The 21,281-nt window shown below is 39.1% G+C and overlaps 1 protein-coding gene across 1 annotated transcript; it reads right to left on the bottom strand.

The window, feature by feature from the left end:
• Positions 1–1,927: 1,927 nt before the first annotated feature.
• LOC125252817 (prenylcysteine oxidase-like) lies at positions 1,928–19,830 on the bottom strand. Its single transcript, XM_048166402.1, has 6 exons — positions 19,491–19,830; positions 19,196–19,402; positions 15,104–15,278; positions 10,487–10,698; positions 9,542–9,682; positions 1,928–3,112 (listed from the first exon to the last, which is right to left on the bottom strand). The coding sequence occupies exons 1-6, from the start codon at positions 19,582–19,584 to the stop codon at positions 2,451–2,453; spliced, it is 1,491 nt and encodes a 496-aa protein (XP_048022359.1). The 5' UTR covers positions 19,585–19,830; the 3' UTR covers positions 1,928–2,450.
• Positions 19,831–21,281: the final 1,451 nt, after the last annotated feature.

Raw genomic sequence — 21,281 nt, 5'->3', positions numbered from 1 at the left:
ACTGTTGGCTCTCCGTTTACTGTGGGCGGTGCTGGCAGAGCAAGTAGCTTAGGCGACGCTGGCAGGGCTTGGAGCTTGGGCGGTGCTGGCAGGGCTAGAAGCTTGGGCGGCGCTGGCAGAGCAAGAAGTTTGGGCGGTGCTGGCAGAGCACCGTGGCGGGTTCTGGAGCGGACTCAATGGCTGGAACGCCCCCTACATCCCTAAGCACCGAAGGGGCGGCCATCTTGCCCGTGGGGACTGGCAAAGCAGCCATCTTGTCCATCGCGTCCAGGGCCCTTGAGTGCGTTGCGGGTCCGGAGCCCACTGTGGGTCCGGAGACCACTCCAGAGGTCTCTCCTGCTCCGCCCAAGCGTCGTGCTCTGCCAGCACCGCCCAAACTTCTTGCTCTGCCAGCGCCGCCCAAGCTTCTAGCCCTGCCAGCGCCGCCCAAGCTTCTAGCCCTGCCAGCACCGCCCAAGCTCCAAGCCCTGCCAGCGTCGCCTAAGCTACTTGCTCTGCCAGCACCGCCCAAGCTTCTAGTCCTGCCAGCGTAGCCTAAGCTACTTGCTCTGCCAGCGCCACTCAAGCGTCTTGCCCTGCCGGCGCCACCCGAACTCCTTGCCCACGAACCCGCTACGGACCCCGTTGAAATCCCCAAGATTTTTTGGGGGGGGGGCAGTATACCTAAGGGTGGGGAGCTTGTGGGTGGGGACCGTGCCTGGCCACCTTTGGACTGCAATTTATTATGGCCATTAATGGACTGTAACCCACTTTGGACATTAATGAACTCTGACTCGCTGGGGTCATCTTCGGACTTTGTCCCGCCATGGTCGACCACGGTACCTGACCTGCCGTGGCTGCCCAAGCCACCTGACCTGCCGTGGCTGCCCAAGCCACCTGACCTGCCGTGGTTGCTTAAGCCACCTGACCTGCCGTGGCTGCCCGTGGCACCTGACCCGCCGTGGCTCCCCGAGTTCCTGGAACCTGCATTGGAGACTCCGTTCCTGTCTGCCGTTAGATCTCCAATGCACCCACCCCCCTCCCTAGCTGTTCCTTTTACGCCGCAAGGATGCACCTTCCGGGAGGGGGGCATTATGTCACGATCACCGTCTGCTCCTGTCACTTCCCGGACTACATTCCCCATAATCCTCTCTGCAAATCACCTGCACTCACTCCACCAATCACTACACTAATCACCACACCCAGCTGCAGCTCATTACCAGGACTATAAAGGACTGTCACACACACCACCTCACCGCGAAGTCTTGATTACCCCTGTAACAATTCTGAGCGTTTATTCCATGTCTGCCTATCTGTTCTTGATCCTGTCTGGTTACCCGTTTATGATTCCTTGCTGCATACCCTTGGACTGTGTATTGTTTCCTGGACTGTGAACGCTTTCTGCCTGGCTCGATCTACTGCCTGCACCCTGACCACGATTCTGTCTGTCCCCTGCTGTTCCTGTTTGCTCCTGTTCGACCCTGCCTGTACGACCGCTCTAACTTTAATAAAAGCTTGCATATGGATCTTACCATGAGTCCCGAATCGTTACAGTGTGTACGTGTGTATAGATAGATAGAATCGCAATTGTTTTATATTAGAATGATTTCTGAACGATCATGTGACACTGAAGATTCAACTTTGCCATGACAGGAATGAATTATATTTTAAAATATAATATAAAAAGTTCTTTTAAATCATAGTAACAATATTATTACAAAATATTACTGTTTTTGCTATATTTTTAAATAAACACAGCCTTGGTAAACAGAAAATACTTCTTTGAAAAACATTTTATGATTTAATAAAATCATAATTTGAAAGCAATTAAAATAAATTTTTGTAGTTGAAAAGGACATAACATTTTTTTTACCAGATATATAAATAAAATAATTACAAAACCAGTTATGCAGGAACGAAACATAAAATCCTCATTCAGCAAAGGACATGAGATGATCATAAGCCATTATTTATTGAAATGAGAAAGTCAAGCTATCATAATAAATCATTTATAAATAAAGATGAATTCCTGCTAAGACTTTTCCTAGCCCAATGACATTGCACATACATAGCATGTAGAACACAAAATTTTGAAACTACAAGACCTCTTCAGCAAGAAAAATACATAAATGTAGAATTACTTTCAAATCTCCCCACACAACGTGTTTACTTTATCACATCAGCTGATAAAAAGTGAGCTAGCAGAGGCTTGAAGTTGGTCAGTAATGTAGAAGACGTCCCACACATTACCGCCGCCTGATAAAGATCAAGCGTTCAGCCTGAGACCGCAATGCTGTTCATGTTCGCCAAACATCTGGCAAGCAAGCAGACATGCAACCGTTTTTGCATTTTGCATCAAAAAAGAAAAACTAAGACATAAGCGTGTTGTGTGGAACCGAAACCAGACTGTTGTGTAAGTATAACACCTCCTTATTATATTCCATAGTGTCTTTAAAACGCCATGCAGAATGTCACAATTCTGTCTTCACTTTGTGCATGAGGTCTTTCTGATCAATCATTTCCAGTTGTCTATTCCAGCGGTGGTAGGCCAACAGAGCTATATTCTTAGCTGCCACCGAGCTCATTTCCATCGCACTTCCAGCCCATTCGATTCCATTGAGGAAGTACAAGTTATCGTGCAGCACCACCTGAGGCAAACCCTGGGTGCTTCCATAATGAGGGTACGCCAACCAATCTGTGACCTGCACTGAGTAGTAGGACTTAAAAAGGGTCTTCAGCTCATTCTTCTCCAGAGGTTTTGGGGAAAAGACCTTGTAAACTCCGGCCTCCTGTGGCTGTTTTCTGCGGAATCCGGAAGTTATGTTGACCGGACAGACGCTGGCAGCGCTGTTGAAGAAAAGTCCAGGAGTGTCTGTAGTAAGGATGCTTGAAAACGGAAATAGCTTTGGGTCGGGGAAGCCGAAGTAGGTGCAATTTAGGTAGCCGTGGATGACAGAGGCCACAGTTTGGTGGTAGGAGCCCGGCATTTCTGGGAGTTGTGGCTCAAAGCCCTGGAATGAGATTCCCGAGTTGACGTTTTGCTGGAGAGGCGTCGCAACTACTACAATGTCATAGAGCTCCGATGACTTCTCATTTTGAGAGTCGTAAGTGAGCTCATACTGGTGGTCATCTCCTGAGGGAAAACAGTTTAATTTATCATTCAATACAACCACCACATTTTTAAGGTGCGTTCACACTGGCAGTGTTGTTTAGTGACAAAGCAGCATAGTCATTAACTCTTTCCCCAGGATCCGCTGATAGACGCCTGCTTTCAAACATTCCCGTGTGTATCTGTGTAAGCGCTCAGTGAAGAGCGTCAAAGATGTCTATTTACAACATGTTTTTGAAGTGATCACTGTAGCCAATCACAGACATATCTGGTGAGCGTGTGAACACAATGGCCAATCAGAGGTGTTTACGAACCTGCTCAACAGCACTCAAAATGCTAGGGGGAAATGCTGGTATCATCACATTTTTTAAATTTCATTATCAGTGACAGTACTTGTGACAACCCTAGTTTCGACATTTCATTCGATAACATTAAGCAGTTTTGATCTATATGCCGTTGAATGTTTGGTGATCACCTTAGCTTATATGTGCCTAAACAACTTCTATCCGCTCTTTCTGGTTTATGCAGATCATCTTCTTTGCTTGTTTTTGGATCCGGGGATGCTGTACTATTTCAGAAGATCCGTAACAGCACCCCTACCGCATACAAGTGAAAACACGGGTTGCAGGGAAAACTCTTAAAAAAAAAAAAAGGTTCTTTATTGGCATCAATGGTTCCATAGGCCATGTTCACACAGCAACAGAATACGGTTGTCAGTCATGTAATTGAGTGCTTAATATGGTTACATTAGGGTTGGGCGATATGGCAAAAATAATAAAAAATAATTCATCAACTTGAGTTCATTAGCAATCGCTTGGCATAAATCTGCACTTTTCATTAACTGAAAATCACTTTGAAGCAGTCTGAAGTGTTGCGCGAGCCTGTGGAAGTGTAGAACGCGCAACAGCGCCACCTTGTGACACTGCAACTTGCAGCGCTCTTTGTGAAATATCCACCGCATCTCTACAGCGCACGTGGGAATGTCAGCGGAAGTAAACAGTGCTGACGCACACATAACGAGCAGGTATGAAACACGTAGGGTGAGGGAAGATTTTCCACTAGTTAATCGATCGTGGATGGTTACATTATATTGGGCGGATACAAAAGTATGAGAGGATAAAAATAATAAAAGCATAAATGTGTCTCCAAATACACTTGAGTGGCCATTAATATACCTGGGCGGCATGCCCAAGTAAAGTCTATGTGTGGGAAGCACTGTGATGGAATAGGTTGGTTGTGTTGCCAGTCTTGTTTTTCACCGTCCAACGACATATTTTACAAATAGTTTTAATCCGCGCCTGGTCACTTTTCAAATAACCAAACCAATTCCATATAACTGAATTTGTGCTACCTTTTTTGTAGGCAATTTCATCATTTTTGGATAATAACTTAGTTTCACTTTCGTCGCTGCTTACACTCATTTTTGTCATCTTTGTGTTGAGTTTGCTTTGCAAAGTGCCATAGGAAATTGACTTTGTTCTTTGACGTGAATGTTAAAAGCTGCACGCTGATTGGCTGTTGTCGCCTATTTCTGCTGTATGATTGGCTCTTATATTAATCCATATCAAGTAAAAATGCCTAGAGCTTATCATCGTTATCGACATATATTTTATCGCCATTCGATATGATATCGTTTATCGGCACAGCCCTAGGTTACGTTCACATACATCACAGTTTTATTTACGGGAGTGACAACCGCATTCTATAACCGAACTCACACCCGTACATTTTCAGGACTCACAACCGCATTCTCAGAAAATTTGCGCTGTGTGAACGGAACAGGACTGGACAACTAGTTGTCTGTCACTTCATACAGTGCGAGAGAGACGCTATGCTAAGGAGATTCATGTGTGGTTTCACTTTCAGTAACTTACGGCTAGGGAGATATGAGCTGTGTGTCATCTGCAGATTTTAAATCCAGTAACTATTCTTCACCGGAGCCGCTCCCATCAGTTTTGTGTTCTATGCGTGACTCAAATGCCGTGTCATGCGCGAGAAACTGCAAAGGAGGTGAGATTAAAGCTGCTGTCGGTTAAAGGTGCCATCGAACGTTTTTTTACAAGATGTAATATAAGTCTAAGGTGTCCCCTGAATGTGTCTGTGAAGTTTCAGCTCAAAATACCCCATAGATTTTTTTTGATTAATTTTTTTAACTGCCTATTTTGGGGCATAATTAGAAATGCGCCGATTCAGGTTGCGGCCCCTTTAAATACTCACGCTCCCTGCCCACGGAGCTCGCGTTTGCCTTATCAAAGTTTACACAGCTAATATAACCCTCAAAATGGATCTTTACAAAGTGTTCGTCATGCATGCTGCATGCATGCATGCTTCGGATTATGTGAGTATTGTATTTATTCGGATGTTTACATTTGATTCTGAATGAATTTGAGGCTGTGATCCATGGCTAACGGCTAATGCTACACTGTTGGAGAGATTTATAAAGAATGAAGTTGCGTTTATGAATTATACAGACTGCAAGTGTTTAATAATGAAAATAACGACGGCTCTTGTCTCCGTGAATACAATAAGAAACAATGGTAACTTTAACCACATTTAACAGTACATTAGCAACATGCTAACAAAACATTTAGAAAGACAGTTTACAAATATCACTAAAAATATCATGTACTGGATAATAACTGGATCACGTCAGTTATTATCGCTCCATCTGCCATTTTTCGCTGTTGTTCTTGCTTGCTTACCTAGTCTGATGATTCAGCTGTGCACAGATCCAGACGTTACTACTGGCTGCCCTTGTGTAATTCCTTGAACATGAGCTGGCATATGCAAATATTGGGGGCGTACACCCCGACTGTTACGTAACAGTCAGTGTTATGTTGAGATTCGCCTCTTTTAAACAAATGAGATTTATATAAGAAGGAGGAAACAATGGGGTTTGAGACTCACTGTATGTCATTTCCATGTACTGAACTCTTGTTATTCAACTATGCCAAGATAAATTCAATTTTTAATTCTAGGGCACCTTTAATGAAGTTTTGATAAATGAACTCGCGGCTGGACTCTGTCCTGTCAAAAGTGATAAGACTTTTCAATTTTATGGATGTCGCCATCTTTGATATTACTTTGGTTACTGTCGCTATGGTTAATAGTAAGAGAATACAGGTTTTACTCCTGTTGCACATTCATACAGACAGTATTTGAGACGCTACTGTAAGTTGATGTGTGAACGGGACATTTCGAGACTTAGACCTGTAAGTAACTGTGGTTGTCAATCCCAAAAACTGACAGTGTGAACATGGACATAAAGAACCTTTAACATTCATAGAAGCTTTCCACTGGACAAAGATCTTTCAAGGTTCTTTAGATTATTAAAGGGTTAGTTCACCCAAAAATGAAAATTCTGTCATTTATTACTCACCCTCATGCCGTTCCACACCCGTAAGACCTTCGTTCATCTTCAGAACACAAATTAAGATATTTTTGTTGAAATCCGATGGCTTTCAAGCAATGACATTTCCTCTCTCAAGATCTATAAAGGTACTAAAAACACATCTAAATCAGTTCATGTGAGTTCAGTGGTTCAATATTAATATTATAAAGTGATGAGATTATTTTTGGTATAGTGACTTATTTTTTATATAGTGATGGCCGATTTCAAAACACTGCTTCAGGAAGCTTTGGAGCATAATGAATCAGCGTGTCGAATCAGCTGTTCGAAGCGCCAAAGTCACGTGATTTCAGCAGTTTGGTGATTTCAGCAGTTTGGTGGTTTCACAGGTGATCTGAATCATGATTCGATACGCTGATTCATAACGCTCCGAAGTTTCCTGAAGCAGTGTTTTGAAATCGGCCATCACTATATAAGTCGTTATTTTGTTTTTTTGGCACACCAAAAATATTCTCGCCGCTTTATAATATTAATATTGAACCACTGTACTCACATGAACCGATTTAAATATGTTTTTAGTACATTAATGGATCTTGAGAGAGGAAATGTCATTGCTGGCTATGCAGGCCTCACTGAGTCATCGGATTTCAACAAAAATATCTTAATTTGTGTTTCGAAGATTAACGAACGTCTTACGGGTGTGGAACGGCATGAGGGTGAGTAATTAATGACAGAATTTTCATTTTTGGGTGAACTAACCCTTTAAGATGTTTTTCACACTAAGAAAGTGCACCTATTATGTAAAATTCACTTTTACATGATGTTTGGACATAAATGTGTGTTGGCAGTATGTGAACACAACCACCCTATAATGATAAAAATCCACCCACTCCTTTTTTTTAATCCCCATAAATCATGAGCAGAGTCTCAGAACAAGCCGTTCACAGATTCTGGGCAAACTGACGTCACTTTGCACAGGCCCTGCCCACGACTGCTGATATACTCTGCCGTATTTACACAGACCCCGCCCTGAGCAAGTTGTACACAGTCCACCATAGGGCTGGGCGATATATCGCATGCGATTCTCACGCGCATTTCGTCAGTAAAGCCGGTTCCCTGATTACCGCTAAATCGCCATCACCTGCTTTCAAATGGAGCGCCATTTAATAGCCAGAGCCGTAGTTCATAAGCCACGTTCATATCGCAGATGAATCGCCTTCGATAATGAACGCGATATTGCATGGCTTGTCAGTGAACTACGGCTCTGTCTATTAAATGCCGCACCATTTGAAAGCAGGTGATGGCGATTTAGCGGTAATCAGGGAACCGACTTTACTGACGAAATGCGCGTGAGAATCGCATGCGATATATCGCCCAGCCCTAGTCCACCATTTTCCACCGTTTTGTTGATGGATGTAGGAGTGAACATAACAGTTTTTATTAACTCCTGACATCTGCGCCGATGAAGACGCGGTGGATTAGTTTTATTTTTGAAGGGAATGCGCCCCCATATACCTAAATTCGTTTATGTCTGCGCAAATCATTTTACAACAGCCTGCTTTGTTAACGAGGGCCAATACCAAGGGACAATACAAAACACAGGTTTTGTTAAAAAGTTGTTACTCAAGGATGAATCAGTACCAAATGACCTTACCGGTTACAGCAGTAATAAAGGGAAGAGCACGCACTTTATTACAGTTCATCCAAGTTGTTTTATGGATATAAAGCTTACCAGTTTATTAAGCACCCCCTGAAAAGGCATAAGGGTTGTATATATTTGTTTACTGTAAGTTGTAACTTGTGTTTTTGTGTAATTCGCTGATGATAATGAAAGGGAGAGTGTTTATGGATTAGACTTTAATGTGCACTTCTTGTACTGTGTTTTATTCAGCTCTTACGGTGAAACGAACACTTTATCTTTTGTGTGATGTACAAAAAACTTCATAAAACTCATCAGTAAGTTTTGGCCATCATTCGGATGGGGCCCAGTGCAACAGGCTTGTACTAATAGAGGATAAATGCAAGATGACAATGTAAAGTAACTTAACTTATAACTTAAGTTATTTATTCAACAATTTCTTCTATTCTGTGTCAGTTTCCTATGCTGTTTATGTTGTAGAGACTGAGTTCTACGTCAGAATGCCAGCTCAGTATTGTTACAGCCACACAAGTTAATTTGTGTGTATAATAGTGCGTTATGTGTGTGCATCTCTGTATGTGTGCAATATTTGAGCGGGTGTCTGTTTTGTACTCTTGTGTAACCTCTTCCTTGCTTTTTGTTTTTTACTGCATTGTGGCTGAATTATTGATTTAATTTCACACATTTGCAAGAACTTGCTCTGTGCTATAGTCGCGCTAGTTCATATATATGTGTGTGGGGGGGGTGAATGTGTCTGTTTTGCACTTTGGACATTTTAGAGTGTCACCTTCTCATTGCTGCGCACTTTTTTCTGCACAGTGGCGGATTTGTATTTTGTACCACCAAAAAATTCTCAGAGTTTTCATATTTTTTCGAATTTCCCATTAATTTCCTGCTGTATGTCGGTCATTTTTGACCGCGAAGGAGCCAAGTGTGATTATTTTTTTCAGACCCTTTAACTGAATCATGTCCATGCTTTTTTTTGTGTGTTCACATAGCTAATGCGACAGAAGTCATTCCAATGAAGCAAAAAAATTAGTACAATTTCAAAACGTACAATTTTTCGATCATTTTTGACAGAAGAGGACCAGATCAGAGGCTCTGTTCTTTCTTTTGATATACTGACTGATTATATATTCATACAACAAAATATTCTGGGGCCTGAGAGTTTTGCAAATATGATCAAAAACTGACGGGCAACTTAAAAATAAAATGGGGAACAGGGAAAGAGTTAAAGATTTTTCCTTTTATTTATTTATGGACACTCTTATTTGTCAGTGACCCAAAAATGGCAGAGACCACTGGGCTACTGACCCACTGTGGCTACTATCAATGTGGGAGAAGATGTTTCAGATAATGAAGTCAACTAGAATTTCCTACTAGCCAAGAACAGTAGTTTTGGCCATCAGTATGAACACACCTTTACAGGTTTTTTTTTTTTTTAATTGACGGTTATGTGGAATACCTGTTGATCGGAGGCTAATGGTTGTAACTGGACTCTGGATGAGATTAGCTTTTGCTAGTTTAAGCAGTCCCGAGCAAACCAGCTTGTTTCCTCCTTCAACAGCCCAGAGATTGGCCTGTGCACCAGCTAGAGACACAGCACCTGTCACAGAGAAGAGACTCATCAGGACAGACATGAAACCAGGTGGCGAGAAGACGACTAACACGACCTGATGATTTTATGACCAACATAGTGTTATACTATATGTTTTGTTCCAGGATCATTCAGAACTTTCTCTTCTCCTGTAGCCTCATTTGATATTAAAAGTGCCAAATCATGAAAACTTTGATGTAAAACAGTTTGATATACAATATAAAGTCTCAGAACTCTGTCCAAAAACCATTAAGAAATCAGTTTGTTTAACTTTTTAACATTATTTAAAGATTCACACAAATGGTTTATATAAAACCATTATATAAAAATATACACTACGGTTCAAAAGTTTGGAGATGAATGTTTTTAAAATAAGTCCCTCATGTTTACCAAGGCTACATTTATTTGATCAAAAATACAGTAAAACAGAAATACTGTAAAATATGATTACAATTTAAAATAAGTGTTTTGTATTTGAATACATTTTAAAATGTAATTTATTCAGCAGCATCATTACTCCAGTCTTCAGTGTCACATGATCCTTCAGAAATCATTCTAATATGATTTTCTGTTCAAGAAACATTTCTTATTATTATCAGTGTTAAATTAACAGTTGCTTAATAACTGCTTAAATTTTTTGTGGAAACCAAAATACATTTTTTCATGATTCTTTGATGAATAGAAAGTTCATTTGAAATAAAAAAAACTTTTGTAACATCATAAATGTCTTTAAATAAATTTAATTTAATGCTTTAAAAAGTATGATGTATATATGTATAATTCTAACACCTATAAAGAAAATGATGCGCGTACCAACAAATGCAGGGATGCTGATGTTCTGGCCGTAGTTGACCCTCATGATCGGGGCTATGACTTCATCAATGAAGCGCTGGGAGACGCCCAATTCTAACAGAGATTCGGAAAGAGAGCGGCGGGTCATGTTGATGAATCCTGAACCCCCGAGAGAATGCAGCAGCTCTTCTACTGAACTGAAGGCATAGCCATGGGCCTGATATTTATAGATTCTGACAGAAAAGGAGAGCAAAAGGAGTCAAAGCAAAAGAGAGGAAAGAGAGGATGATGATGGGACAGTTCATTTGTTAAATGAAAATCAAATACAAAAGCTTGAGTTACTCAGCTCACTAAAGTTAAATCATCTTATGTCTTTATGTTTTTCAATAACAGAGAATGCACCAGTTGGATCATTTCCCAAGAAGAGGTTTGACAAGTGTCTCTTTCTTTCAAGTTTTTTCAGTATTACCCATTGATGGTAGATGCTGCAGCAGGACATAATCAAAAGGCTTTTTTTAAATTGCCCCTTAGATGCTTTTTCAATTATTACCTTTCATGCAGTGTGTAATATAGCCGTTTGTGAATGTAAAAGGTCTGTAAAGTTTTTTAAAGATGAAAGTGCATGATAACGACTGATCCTGGAATGTGCCTAATTTCAGTGCTTGAAGTGGAAAAATAAAAGCGCCGGTACTCCCGATGCTCGGTTCAAAACATGTTGCTGGAGAAGGGAGGGTTCAGCGGGCTTCCGTACGTGCAAGATGTCGGAAGTGCTGGTAAGCAAGGAAAACTGGCTGTACACTGAAGGTAAAAATAGAGAAGTGCAAGTACTGTTGTGAAACGCCGCCTCCACAGAAGAAATCATCGCCTACTTCATCATTGCAACGTTAGCCCCGCCCACTGGCGTGTTAGTGAGATAAGGAGGAGAGAAGAGCGATACAGGGCTAAAATAACATTACCCTTCAAAGGATCCTAATGCTAGGAATATGGTTATTTATTTTCTACACTGTGAATGTCTCAGTTGAGCTTTATTTATTTGTATTCAGTATTTTACTGTGGATTCTTTGGTAAATCAATCGCATTTTGGCGCAGGCTTTGCAAACAGACTTTTACGTTATGGACTCATACAATAATGCGACAACATGTAAGTAACTAATGCCTGATCTGATATGTAATGATTCATGTACAGTCAGATGTTCTTTGTCTATGTGTCAGTAAATCATACCAGTGACTAAACGATCAACTTCACATTGTTTCTCTTAGTAGGATGAAAATAATCTATTATTTAAATGGTGATTAAATTATATATACAAAACGATCAAAGAACGCTCCCTTTACAGTCGCAGGAGCTGTCAATCAAACAGCTTGAGTTTATCAGTAGCTGAGTTCTGGACTCGTGTCAAAACTCCCATTTTATTTAATGAATCTCTCAGTTATACTGCGTTTGCACTGTTAGTTATGATGAAAGCATTCGTTAGTGTGCAAAAAATTGAGTTGAAATGACGAGATCACTGCATTCATGCGCTCAACAACAAGTCTGTGATCGGCTACAATGTTCATCACTGCAACCTTTCATGCCACGATCTAAATATAATGCCATAGATCTAAATGTAATGCTATAATCAACACTTTTCATGATTAGTTCACCTTGAGAGCTGTAATAGTAAAAATGTGCTCTCTCAAAGGTTTTTGAGAGAGTAATACTTCTGAGCTATTTCATATGAAATGATGTTAGCCAATCACAGCAGTGGGTGTTTACACTGAAATCTCCCAGCAGACACGCCCCTTAAAACAGAGGGTTCAAATAAGAGAGCTAAAATCAGGGTTGTAAATTATGACAATTATGACAATTTTTGATGTAAAAAGCATACTAACATTATAAGTGCACCCCAGGAAACATTATAAAACAACGCAGTTCATGACCCCTTTAAATTCAAAAAAAGGTAAATAGATAAATAATAATATACTAAAAAACAAAACAAAATTGCACCAGTAGGTGGCAGCAAGGTACTGACTTTAAAGGGATAGTTCACCCAAAAAAGAAAATTCTGTCATTTATTACTTACTCTCATGCTGTTCCACACCCGTAAAACCTTCAGAAATCTTCGGAACACAAATAAAGATATTTTAGTTGAAATCTGATGGATCCGTGAGGCCTCCATAGGGAGCAATGACACGTCCTCTCTCAAGATCCATAAATGTACTAAAAACATATTTAAATCAGTTCATGTGAGTACAGTGGTTCAATATTAATATTATAAAGTGACGAGAATATTTTTGGTGCGCCAAAAAAACAAAATAACGACTTACATAGTGATGGCCGATTTCAAAACACTGCTTCAGGAAGATTCGGAGCATAAATGAATCAGTGTATCGAATCATGATTCGGATCACGTGTCAAACTGCCAACGGCTGAAATCACGTGACTTTGGCGCTCCGAACAGCTGATTCGACATACTGATTCATTTGTGCTCCGATGCTTCCTGAAGCAGTGTTTTGAAATCGGCCATCACTTTATAAGTCGTTATTTTGTTTTTTTGGCGCTCAAAAAATATTCTCGTTGCTTTATAATATTAATATTGAACCACTGAACTCACATGAACTGATTTAGATATGTTTTTAGTACCTTTATGGATCTTGAGAGAGGACGTGTCATTGCTCCCTATGGAGGCCTCACGGAGCCATCGGATTTCAACTAAAATATCTTAATTTGTGTTCCGAAGATTAACCAAGGTCTTACAGGTGTGGAACGGCATGAGGGTGAGTAATAAATGAAAGAATTTTCATTTTTGGGTGAACTAACCCTTTAAGAGTGAGTTAGCTGACCTTATAAGGACCAACCGACAAGCAAAGCGGCTTCAGGGTGAAGCTGAATCTGACGCTTCACTTCAAAGAGATCAATCTAGTGACCAGCATGTCCCAGAAAGGATAATGTGACAAAGATATCACATTTCTCATTCAAACAAATTTTTTCCCCCATAAATATATGATTGACCTGAAGAAAGAAAGCTGTATCATATACTTGTAAATATATGAGCAATGTCACACTCATAGTCATGTGAAATGCCTCTATACCTATATCAGACGGGCTGTAGCGTTAAAGGGTTAGTTCACCCAAAAATGAAAATTCTGTCATTTATTACTTACCATCATGCCGTTCCACACCCGTAAGACCTTTGTTCATAGCCAGCCTCCATAGCCAGCAATGACATTTCCACTCTCAAGATCCATTAATGTACTAAAAACATATTTAAATCAGTTCATGTGAGTACAGTGGTTCAATATTAATATTATAAAGTGACGAGAATATTTTGGTGCGCCAAAAAAATAGCAGATTTCAAAACACTGCTTCAGGAAGCTTTGGAGCGTTATGAATCAGCATTTCGGATCGCGTGTCAAACTGCCAAACTGCTGAAATCACGTGACTTTGGCGCTCCGAACCGCTGAGTCGACACAAAAGATTCATAACGCTCCGAAGCTTCCTGAAGCAGTGTTTTGAAATCGGCCATCACTATATAAGTCGTTATTTTGTTTTTTTTGGCGCACCAAAAATATTCTTGTCGCTTTATAATATTAATATTGAACCACTGTACTCACATGAACTGATTTAAATATGTTTTTAGTACCTTTATGGATCTTGAGAGAGGAAATGTGCAGGCCTCACCGAGCCATCGGATTTCAATAAAAATATCTTAATTTATGTTCAGAAGATTAACAAAGGTCTTACGGGTGTGGAACGGCATGAGGGTGAGTAATAAATGACAGAATTTTCATTTTTGGGTAAACTAACCCTTTAATTTTGCGTGAAAAGATTGTATTTGTGTTTTATCAAAAAAAAAAAAATTAAACACTAATTTCATGTATATTGTTTTTCAATATTTCAAGCACTTTTTAAGTACCTTTTCATAAATATGACTGTTTTCAAGGCTTTTCCAGGACTTGAATTTCAAAAAGTCAAATTCAATTACTTCAAGCACTTTAAGCACCTTGTATGAACCTTGTTTAAAATAGCATAATAGGGGCAGTTTAAAATGAAGCAGCCTTACGTCGCAGCCCACCAATACCACTTGCTATTGCTATTCAGTGGCAGGTGGTATTTATAATGTAAGGGGAGGGGACCTTCTCATTCTGTAACAGGCATGGATTGAAATTTTACAGTGCCCAGTTGCCGTGTTCAGAACAGGAGACAGACACTGTGTTAAGCCAATGGAGTATTTTTGCCATAATGACATCAAAATATTTTAGTAGAATTGTCTCTTCCACTGACCAGTTCGTAAGATGTGAGACTTAAGCACACACACATTCATAAGACATAAAATGTGTGTAAAAATTTGCTTCACAGCACTGCACGTGCGCAAGATATTTATGAAAATAGAGTGCATTAGTGGCCGCCCACTTTTTCAGCGACGTTAGTTCCCAAAGTCTTTGTTATAAGCCATAAACCAAGTCAACCAGCTATGAGATGAATCACAACAAATTAATTTTTTGGATCAAAAAAGTATCTGTAAGATTAAACAAAGATACAAAGGTGTGCTTAATTGTGTGCTTAATTATAAACGTATATAATTTAAAAGATTATAAAGTGTCTGAACATGAATAGATGTCTGAACTTGTTTTAATGTACTACACCCTTTCCCTCACCTCATAAACTTTTCCATGATCTCCTCCACCCACATCTGCAGGCGGATGAAGCTGATCCCATAGCGCCACCACAAGCGAAACAAATCCAGCAGGTACCAATCAGTCTCCTCCAGAATGAACTCCTCTCCATTGAACACTGCCGTTTTCCCAGCCACACTCTTACGATACTTCAGCCCTGCGGACGGGTTACGTGAGATGAGCAAAAAGCATTGAAGAGCACAGGTTCATACTTTATAAATTGCATCTTAAACTGTACTTACATTTTAAAAGAATTTGTAAAGTGCAGTGTACTTATTGTGTTCATGTTGTATTGCAAAACACTTGTGATGCTATTGAGGTGGGATACAGGTAAGGTTAGGGACGGGTCTCGTGGTATGGGTAGGTTTAGGGTTAGTTCACACAAAAATAAACATTCTGTCATTAATTAATCACCCTCATGTCGTTCCAAACCCGTAAGACCTTCATTTATCTTCAGAACACAAATGAAGATCTTTTTAATGAAATCTGAGAGCTTTCTGTCCCACCATTGACAGCTATGGAACTGACACTTTCAAGCCCCAGAAAGGTAAAGACATCATTAAAGTCATCTATGTGACTCCGTTTGTTTAACCTCAAGTTTATTAAGCGACGTGGGGGCTTTGTTTGCGCAAAAAACAGAATTTACCACTTTATTTACAAAATATTAGTCTCCAGTTCACGAATGAAACACGATGCATGTGTTTTGTGTTGACGCGACAGCAGACATTACATATACGCATGTTGGAGATTAATATTTTGTAAATATTCAGCGCAAAGGCTGTCAATGGAGGGACAGAAAGCTTGGGTGTGGAACGGCATGAGGGTGAGTAATTAATGACCGAATTTTCATTTTTGGGTGAACTAACCCTTTAAAGGTTGGTTAAGGGGTAAGGGAAGGTCAACAGTGTAATTATAGTTGTAATTAAAGAAATGAATTACATTTTCTAAAATATAAAAGTACAATGTAAAAACATGAATGAACAGGTCAATGAAGTGACAGGTCATTTTTTTTGTCCAAAGGCCTTAATAATAATAAAAAACAAAGATATGACTTCCAAAGTATTTAAGGTAGTACAACTAGATCTCTTTTATTGAATCCAAAAGGTTTTAATTAATATTAATTAATTAATTAATATTTATATAATAATAATACATTTATATTTTGCTACATATAAAGGTATTTTAAAGATTTTGAAGTGTCAAAAGGTCATTCATTTGTGATTAAAATATCTTAAAATGTAATAAATGTATATATTTTTTATTCTTTCACGATTTTATAACAACATATCAACAAGTTTGTTAGGTTTGGTTAGTGGTGTCTAAAATGCATCTTTACACACAACTGCCAGCCTGCATGGTGAGGTTCTCAAGACTCCAGAGACACCAGCAGGTTCAAATACCTGTTTGCTGCTCAACACTGGCTTTTTTAATAGCTGCCCTTTTAATACAATAACTTTTTTTTGACAGGAACTTTCATTTATAAGCCTTTATCTGACCGAGTTCTGCTGTGCTCTAAATCACTCACAAATCTTATGATAATTCTATAATCTCCATTCAGTTTCACACAATATTAGTTGTTTTCATGCCTTTTGCACAACATTGCACCATTTCATGCTTTTCAGCTTCAGAAAGATCTTTCTTCCTCCCCATATTGCATGAGAACTGTGACTTGCTTAATAATGTGGAACTGGCAAATTATTTTGTCTCGAGATTGATACCAGTTATCTAAAAAGACATGGATAAATAAACAAACAAACATTTTCTTAGAAAAACTAAAATCTGAATGTTTATTGTACTGAAATCTTACTGATATGTCAATTGCATAATAATTTGGAACACAGTGTATGTGTAGAAGTCATTGCTTTTTTGTGAGAAAGAATGTCCGGAAAATGAATTTCATTGATATCATTCAGAGTAACCAATATAAAGGGACCATTTTGGATCAAGTCATGCTGTCAATATCATGTGACATCATTCAGAGACCACCATAAAACATGGAAAATTTTGTAATATTTTAAAAACTTACTAGTACTAAATATAAAATGTTTGACCGTACTTTTGCTAACTAGCTAGTAAGCTAATTAGCTAGCTATCGAGATATAAACCTGTTAGCATTGTTTGAAAATATCGTCATTCAATATAACCAAAAGTGTCATTCGGTAAAACTGAAATTTTGGTTAAACCGAATGACTTTATTGCTGACAAATTTTGTCCATCTAGTAAAAAATGACAAAAGCAGTGTTAATTGATTATAAAAACCGTAATCTCATTGTTAACACTTAAAGGCCCACTGAAGAGTGTTATAACTGAAACAGGAAGACAGGGTGATGTATCGAACAGTCCCGCCCCTTTTTTAAACAGCCAATAGCGTTTTGTTTATGTTACGGCTCGCCAGAGCCGTTAGACTCAGTAAAACCGCTGTTTTCTTCTAATTTCTAATAGTTTCTCCTCATAATGTCCTTTATATCGCTTGTGCATTCTGTGCAGAATTCAAATGGCTCTGATACCTTTTGTGGTCTGAGCTGACTCGTGGATATGATCCTCTCTGTGCTCTCGTGTCTCTGGACCGGACCAGACTGTGCTCGCGCTGCAGTGGTTCATGTGACACTAACGCAAAAACGGACTTCATTTGCATCAAAGGAAAGCATATTTACACTGTCTGAATCGTTCCCTATTCTCTATATAGTGCACTATGTGCCATTCACCATGTAGAAACTAGTAAATGTGTGAACAAATGACAGACTTCAGCCTCAGCTTCAGTGTCAGTTGATAGTGTAGGAGGGGGCGGGACTTCAGATTCTAGAGAGCATTTGATTGGACAGAAGATTTGACGAGAAACTGAAGTGTGATGTGATGTCATGAAAATCCTTGATCCATTTTAGCGGAAGTGAGAGACTGTAAGATTTGAATGCTTATATCTCCTAAATTTTGTCATTGTTTTGGAACACACCAGCTTATTCATAACGTTAAGGCTAACATATTCATATTAAAAGCTAAAAAACTTAAATTTTGATTTCAGGGGGACTCTAAAGTTAAAATTAATTATATTGCCATTATGTTTTTTTACACTTTTAAAAACCTTATTCATCAATGTCCCGCACACAAGAAGTGCATTATATCAAAAGAAAATGTTATATAGTATCCTATAAAGTGGGACTGAAAACAGGATTAAAGGGTTAGTTCACCCAAAAATGAAAATAATGTCATGTATTACTCACGCTCATGCCGTTCCACACCCGTAAGACCTTCGTTAATCTTCTGAACACAAATTAAGATATTTTAGTTGAAATCCGATGGCTCAGTGAGGCCTCCATAGCCAGCAATGACATTTCCTCTCTCAAGATCCATAAAGGTACTAAAAACATATTTAAATCAGTTCATGTGAATTCAGTGGTTCAATATTAATATTATAAAGCGACGAGAATATTTTTGGTGCACCAAAAAACAAAATAATGACTTATATAGTGATGACCAATTTCAAAACACTGCTTCAGCAAGATTCGGCGCATTATGAATCAGCGTGTCGAATTGGTTCGGAGAGCCAAAGTCATGTGATTTCAGCAGTTTTGCGGTTTAACACGTGATCCGAATCATGATTCGACACAGAAGATTCATAACGCTCCGAAGCTTCCTGAAGCAGTGTTTTGAAATCGGCCATCACTAAATAAGTCGTTGTTTTGTTTTTTTGGCACATCAAAAATATTCTTGTCACTTTATAATATTAATATTGAACCACTGTACTCACATGAACTGATTTAGATATGTTTTTAGTACATTAATGGATCTTGAGAGAGGAATGTCATTGCTGGCTATGCAGGCCTCACTGAGCCATCGGATTTCAACAAAAATATCTTAATTTGTGTTCTGAAGAAAGGTCTTACGGGTGTGGAAGGACATGAGGGTGAGTAATAAATGACATTATTTTCATTTTTGGGTGAACTAACCCTTTAACTCTAGGTATGAGCCACTTAAGTGTAGTGTTTTACATTTCTCAGGACTAATTTAGTCACTAACTACTAAATTCTACATCATTTTAGCAATATGAATTCTTGTAGCAATATGACTACAACTAACCCAGCTGCTGGACAAAGTCTTGCATGTGCAGGTTGAGGGAATGAATGATGGATCCACCGGACTCGTAGTCTTGGTGGTTCACGGTAACAGTCGCCAGACGACCACCGACTGACCCTTTCTCAAATACATCAATTCTCACTTCCGGCCCGAAGTGTTGCCTAAGGAAATGAGCTGTAGCGGTTCCTCCGATTCCAGCTCCAACAACAGCTGCAAACACAACACGAGTGATCTGACTGCATTACAAGATGCTTCTTTACAATGCCTATACAAGTCATATCATGAAGTTTTGGCCTACCTATTTTAGAAGGCGGGGCACCATCGAGTTTTGCAAAATCCGAATCCGCCAATATATGCACAAAAGAAAGCAGAACAATCAGATACTGATTCATGTTTGTTTCTATCAGCCGACACTCTTTCAATGAACAGAGGATGCACGTGCATTCAAGCTAAATGAATGCACGAGCCTTTATGCATTTCTTCTCAGCTCTTGTCGATTGTAAGAGAGAGATTTAATAAATATATCATAAATATCTGATTATTTTGATGAATGTCGCTTCTGCAGAACAGTAAAAGCTACACGTATTCATATTTGCTCGCTGTCTGCTACTGTCCGGCAACAACAGCGCGTGATCTTTCATGCGCACGCTTCTGACCAATCAGAGCAAGAGAGACTCTCTTCTGACCAATCAGAGCGATATAAATATCTGACCCATCTGAGTAGGAGAAACCTTCTTTCTTCCGGGATGCACTGAAGCCTAGTGATGAAACGGTTTTATTATTATTTAGATAGTTTTTATTGAAAGTTAAAAGGCGCCATACGCGATTTAAACTACTTGCCACTGATTTAGACTATCCAATCCCTTCAATTATACAAACACTGCCTTTCTAAGACATTTTTAATCAAGAATTCTCAGTCAGGATTCAGGTGATATCTGTCAGCAGAACCTAATTTCACCAAGTACATTATGTTCAACATCTTTGTTGATCCTGGAACAACATTCCAAGCAAAGTCAAAGTTTACAGTTTATGTCAAGTTTTGGCTTAAAACCAGGGTTAGGTGCATCTTCATCAGTGTTATTTACCTGCCATTTCCCTCTGATTTTAGGGATAACCATAGACTGTAAAAAAAAAATGGGTATGGTTAGGTTAAAGGGTTAGTTCACCCAAAAATGAAAATTCTGTCATTTATTACTCACCCTCATGCTGTTCCACACCTTCGTTAATCTTCGGAACACAAATTAAGATATTTTTGTTGAAATCCGATGGCTCCGTGAGGCCTTCATAGGGAGCAATGACATTTCCTCCTCAAGATTTATAAAGGTACTAAAAACATATTTAAATCAGTGGAACGGCACGAGGGTGAGTGATAAATGACATTATTTTCATTTTTGGGTGAACTAACCCTTTAATTCTGTTTTCAGTCCCACTTTATAGGATACTATATAACATTTTCTTTTGATATAATGCACTTCTTGTGTGCGGGACATTGATGAATAAGGTTTTTGAAAGTGTAAAAAAACATAATGGCAATATAATTAATTTTGAACTTTTATTAAAGTCCCCCTGATATCAAAAATTTAAGTTTTTTAGCTTTTAATATGAATATGTTAGCCTTAAGGTTATGAATAAGCTGAACGAAGGTCTTACGGGATGAACGAAGGTCTTACGGGTGTGGAACGGCATGAGGGTGAGTAATAAATGACAGAATTTTCATTTTTGGGTGAACTAACCCTTTAAGGAGTAGGGAAATGGTTAGGATTACATTTTTGGACAGGAACGTTGTTCCAGACCAGGATCAACAAAATAATGATGACCCAGGAATGCGTCTAACTTAAAAAAAAAAAAGACTTGTCATCTGTCAGGTCAATTTTTTTAACATTATGAACTGTAGTGCATTCACACCGTCGTAATTATCGTAAGTCTGACCGGATTTCATCTTATAAAAAGCATCCAAGTCTTCATAAAGCTCGTAATTACAAAGCTGGGAATTTTCTGAGAGCTCCTAATTGTACCACCTGACCCCTGCAGATTAATAGCGCTGCCATAGAAACTCATAATTCCCAGTCTGAGGATGTGAACAGCTCTG

This window comes from Megalobrama amblycephala, linkage group LG18 (assembly GCF_018812025.1).
Source record: "Megalobrama amblycephala isolate DHTTF-2021 linkage group LG18, ASM1881202v1, whole genome shotgun sequence".
NCBI lineage: Eukaryota > Metazoa > Chordata > Actinopteri > Cypriniformes > Xenocyprididae > Megalobrama > Megalobrama amblycephala.
This window is presented reverse-complemented; position numbering and strand designations above follow the sequence as displayed.

Bases quoted from the DNA above. Each gene is read 5' to 3' on its own strand.
- LOC125252817 (XM_048166402.1), bottom strand. From the start codon at position 19,584: ATGAATCAGTATCTGATTGTTCTGCTTTCTTTTGTGCATATATTGGCG. The intron at 19,403-19,490 runs GTAGGCCAAAAC...TTGTGTTTGCAG, and splicing joins TGCCCCGCCTTCTAAAATAG to CTGTTGTTGGAGCTGGAATC. The intron at 15,279-19,195 runs GTTAGTTGTAGT...ACCCGTCCGCAG, and splicing joins AGACTTTGTCCAGCAGCTGG to GGCTGAAGTATCGTAAGAGT.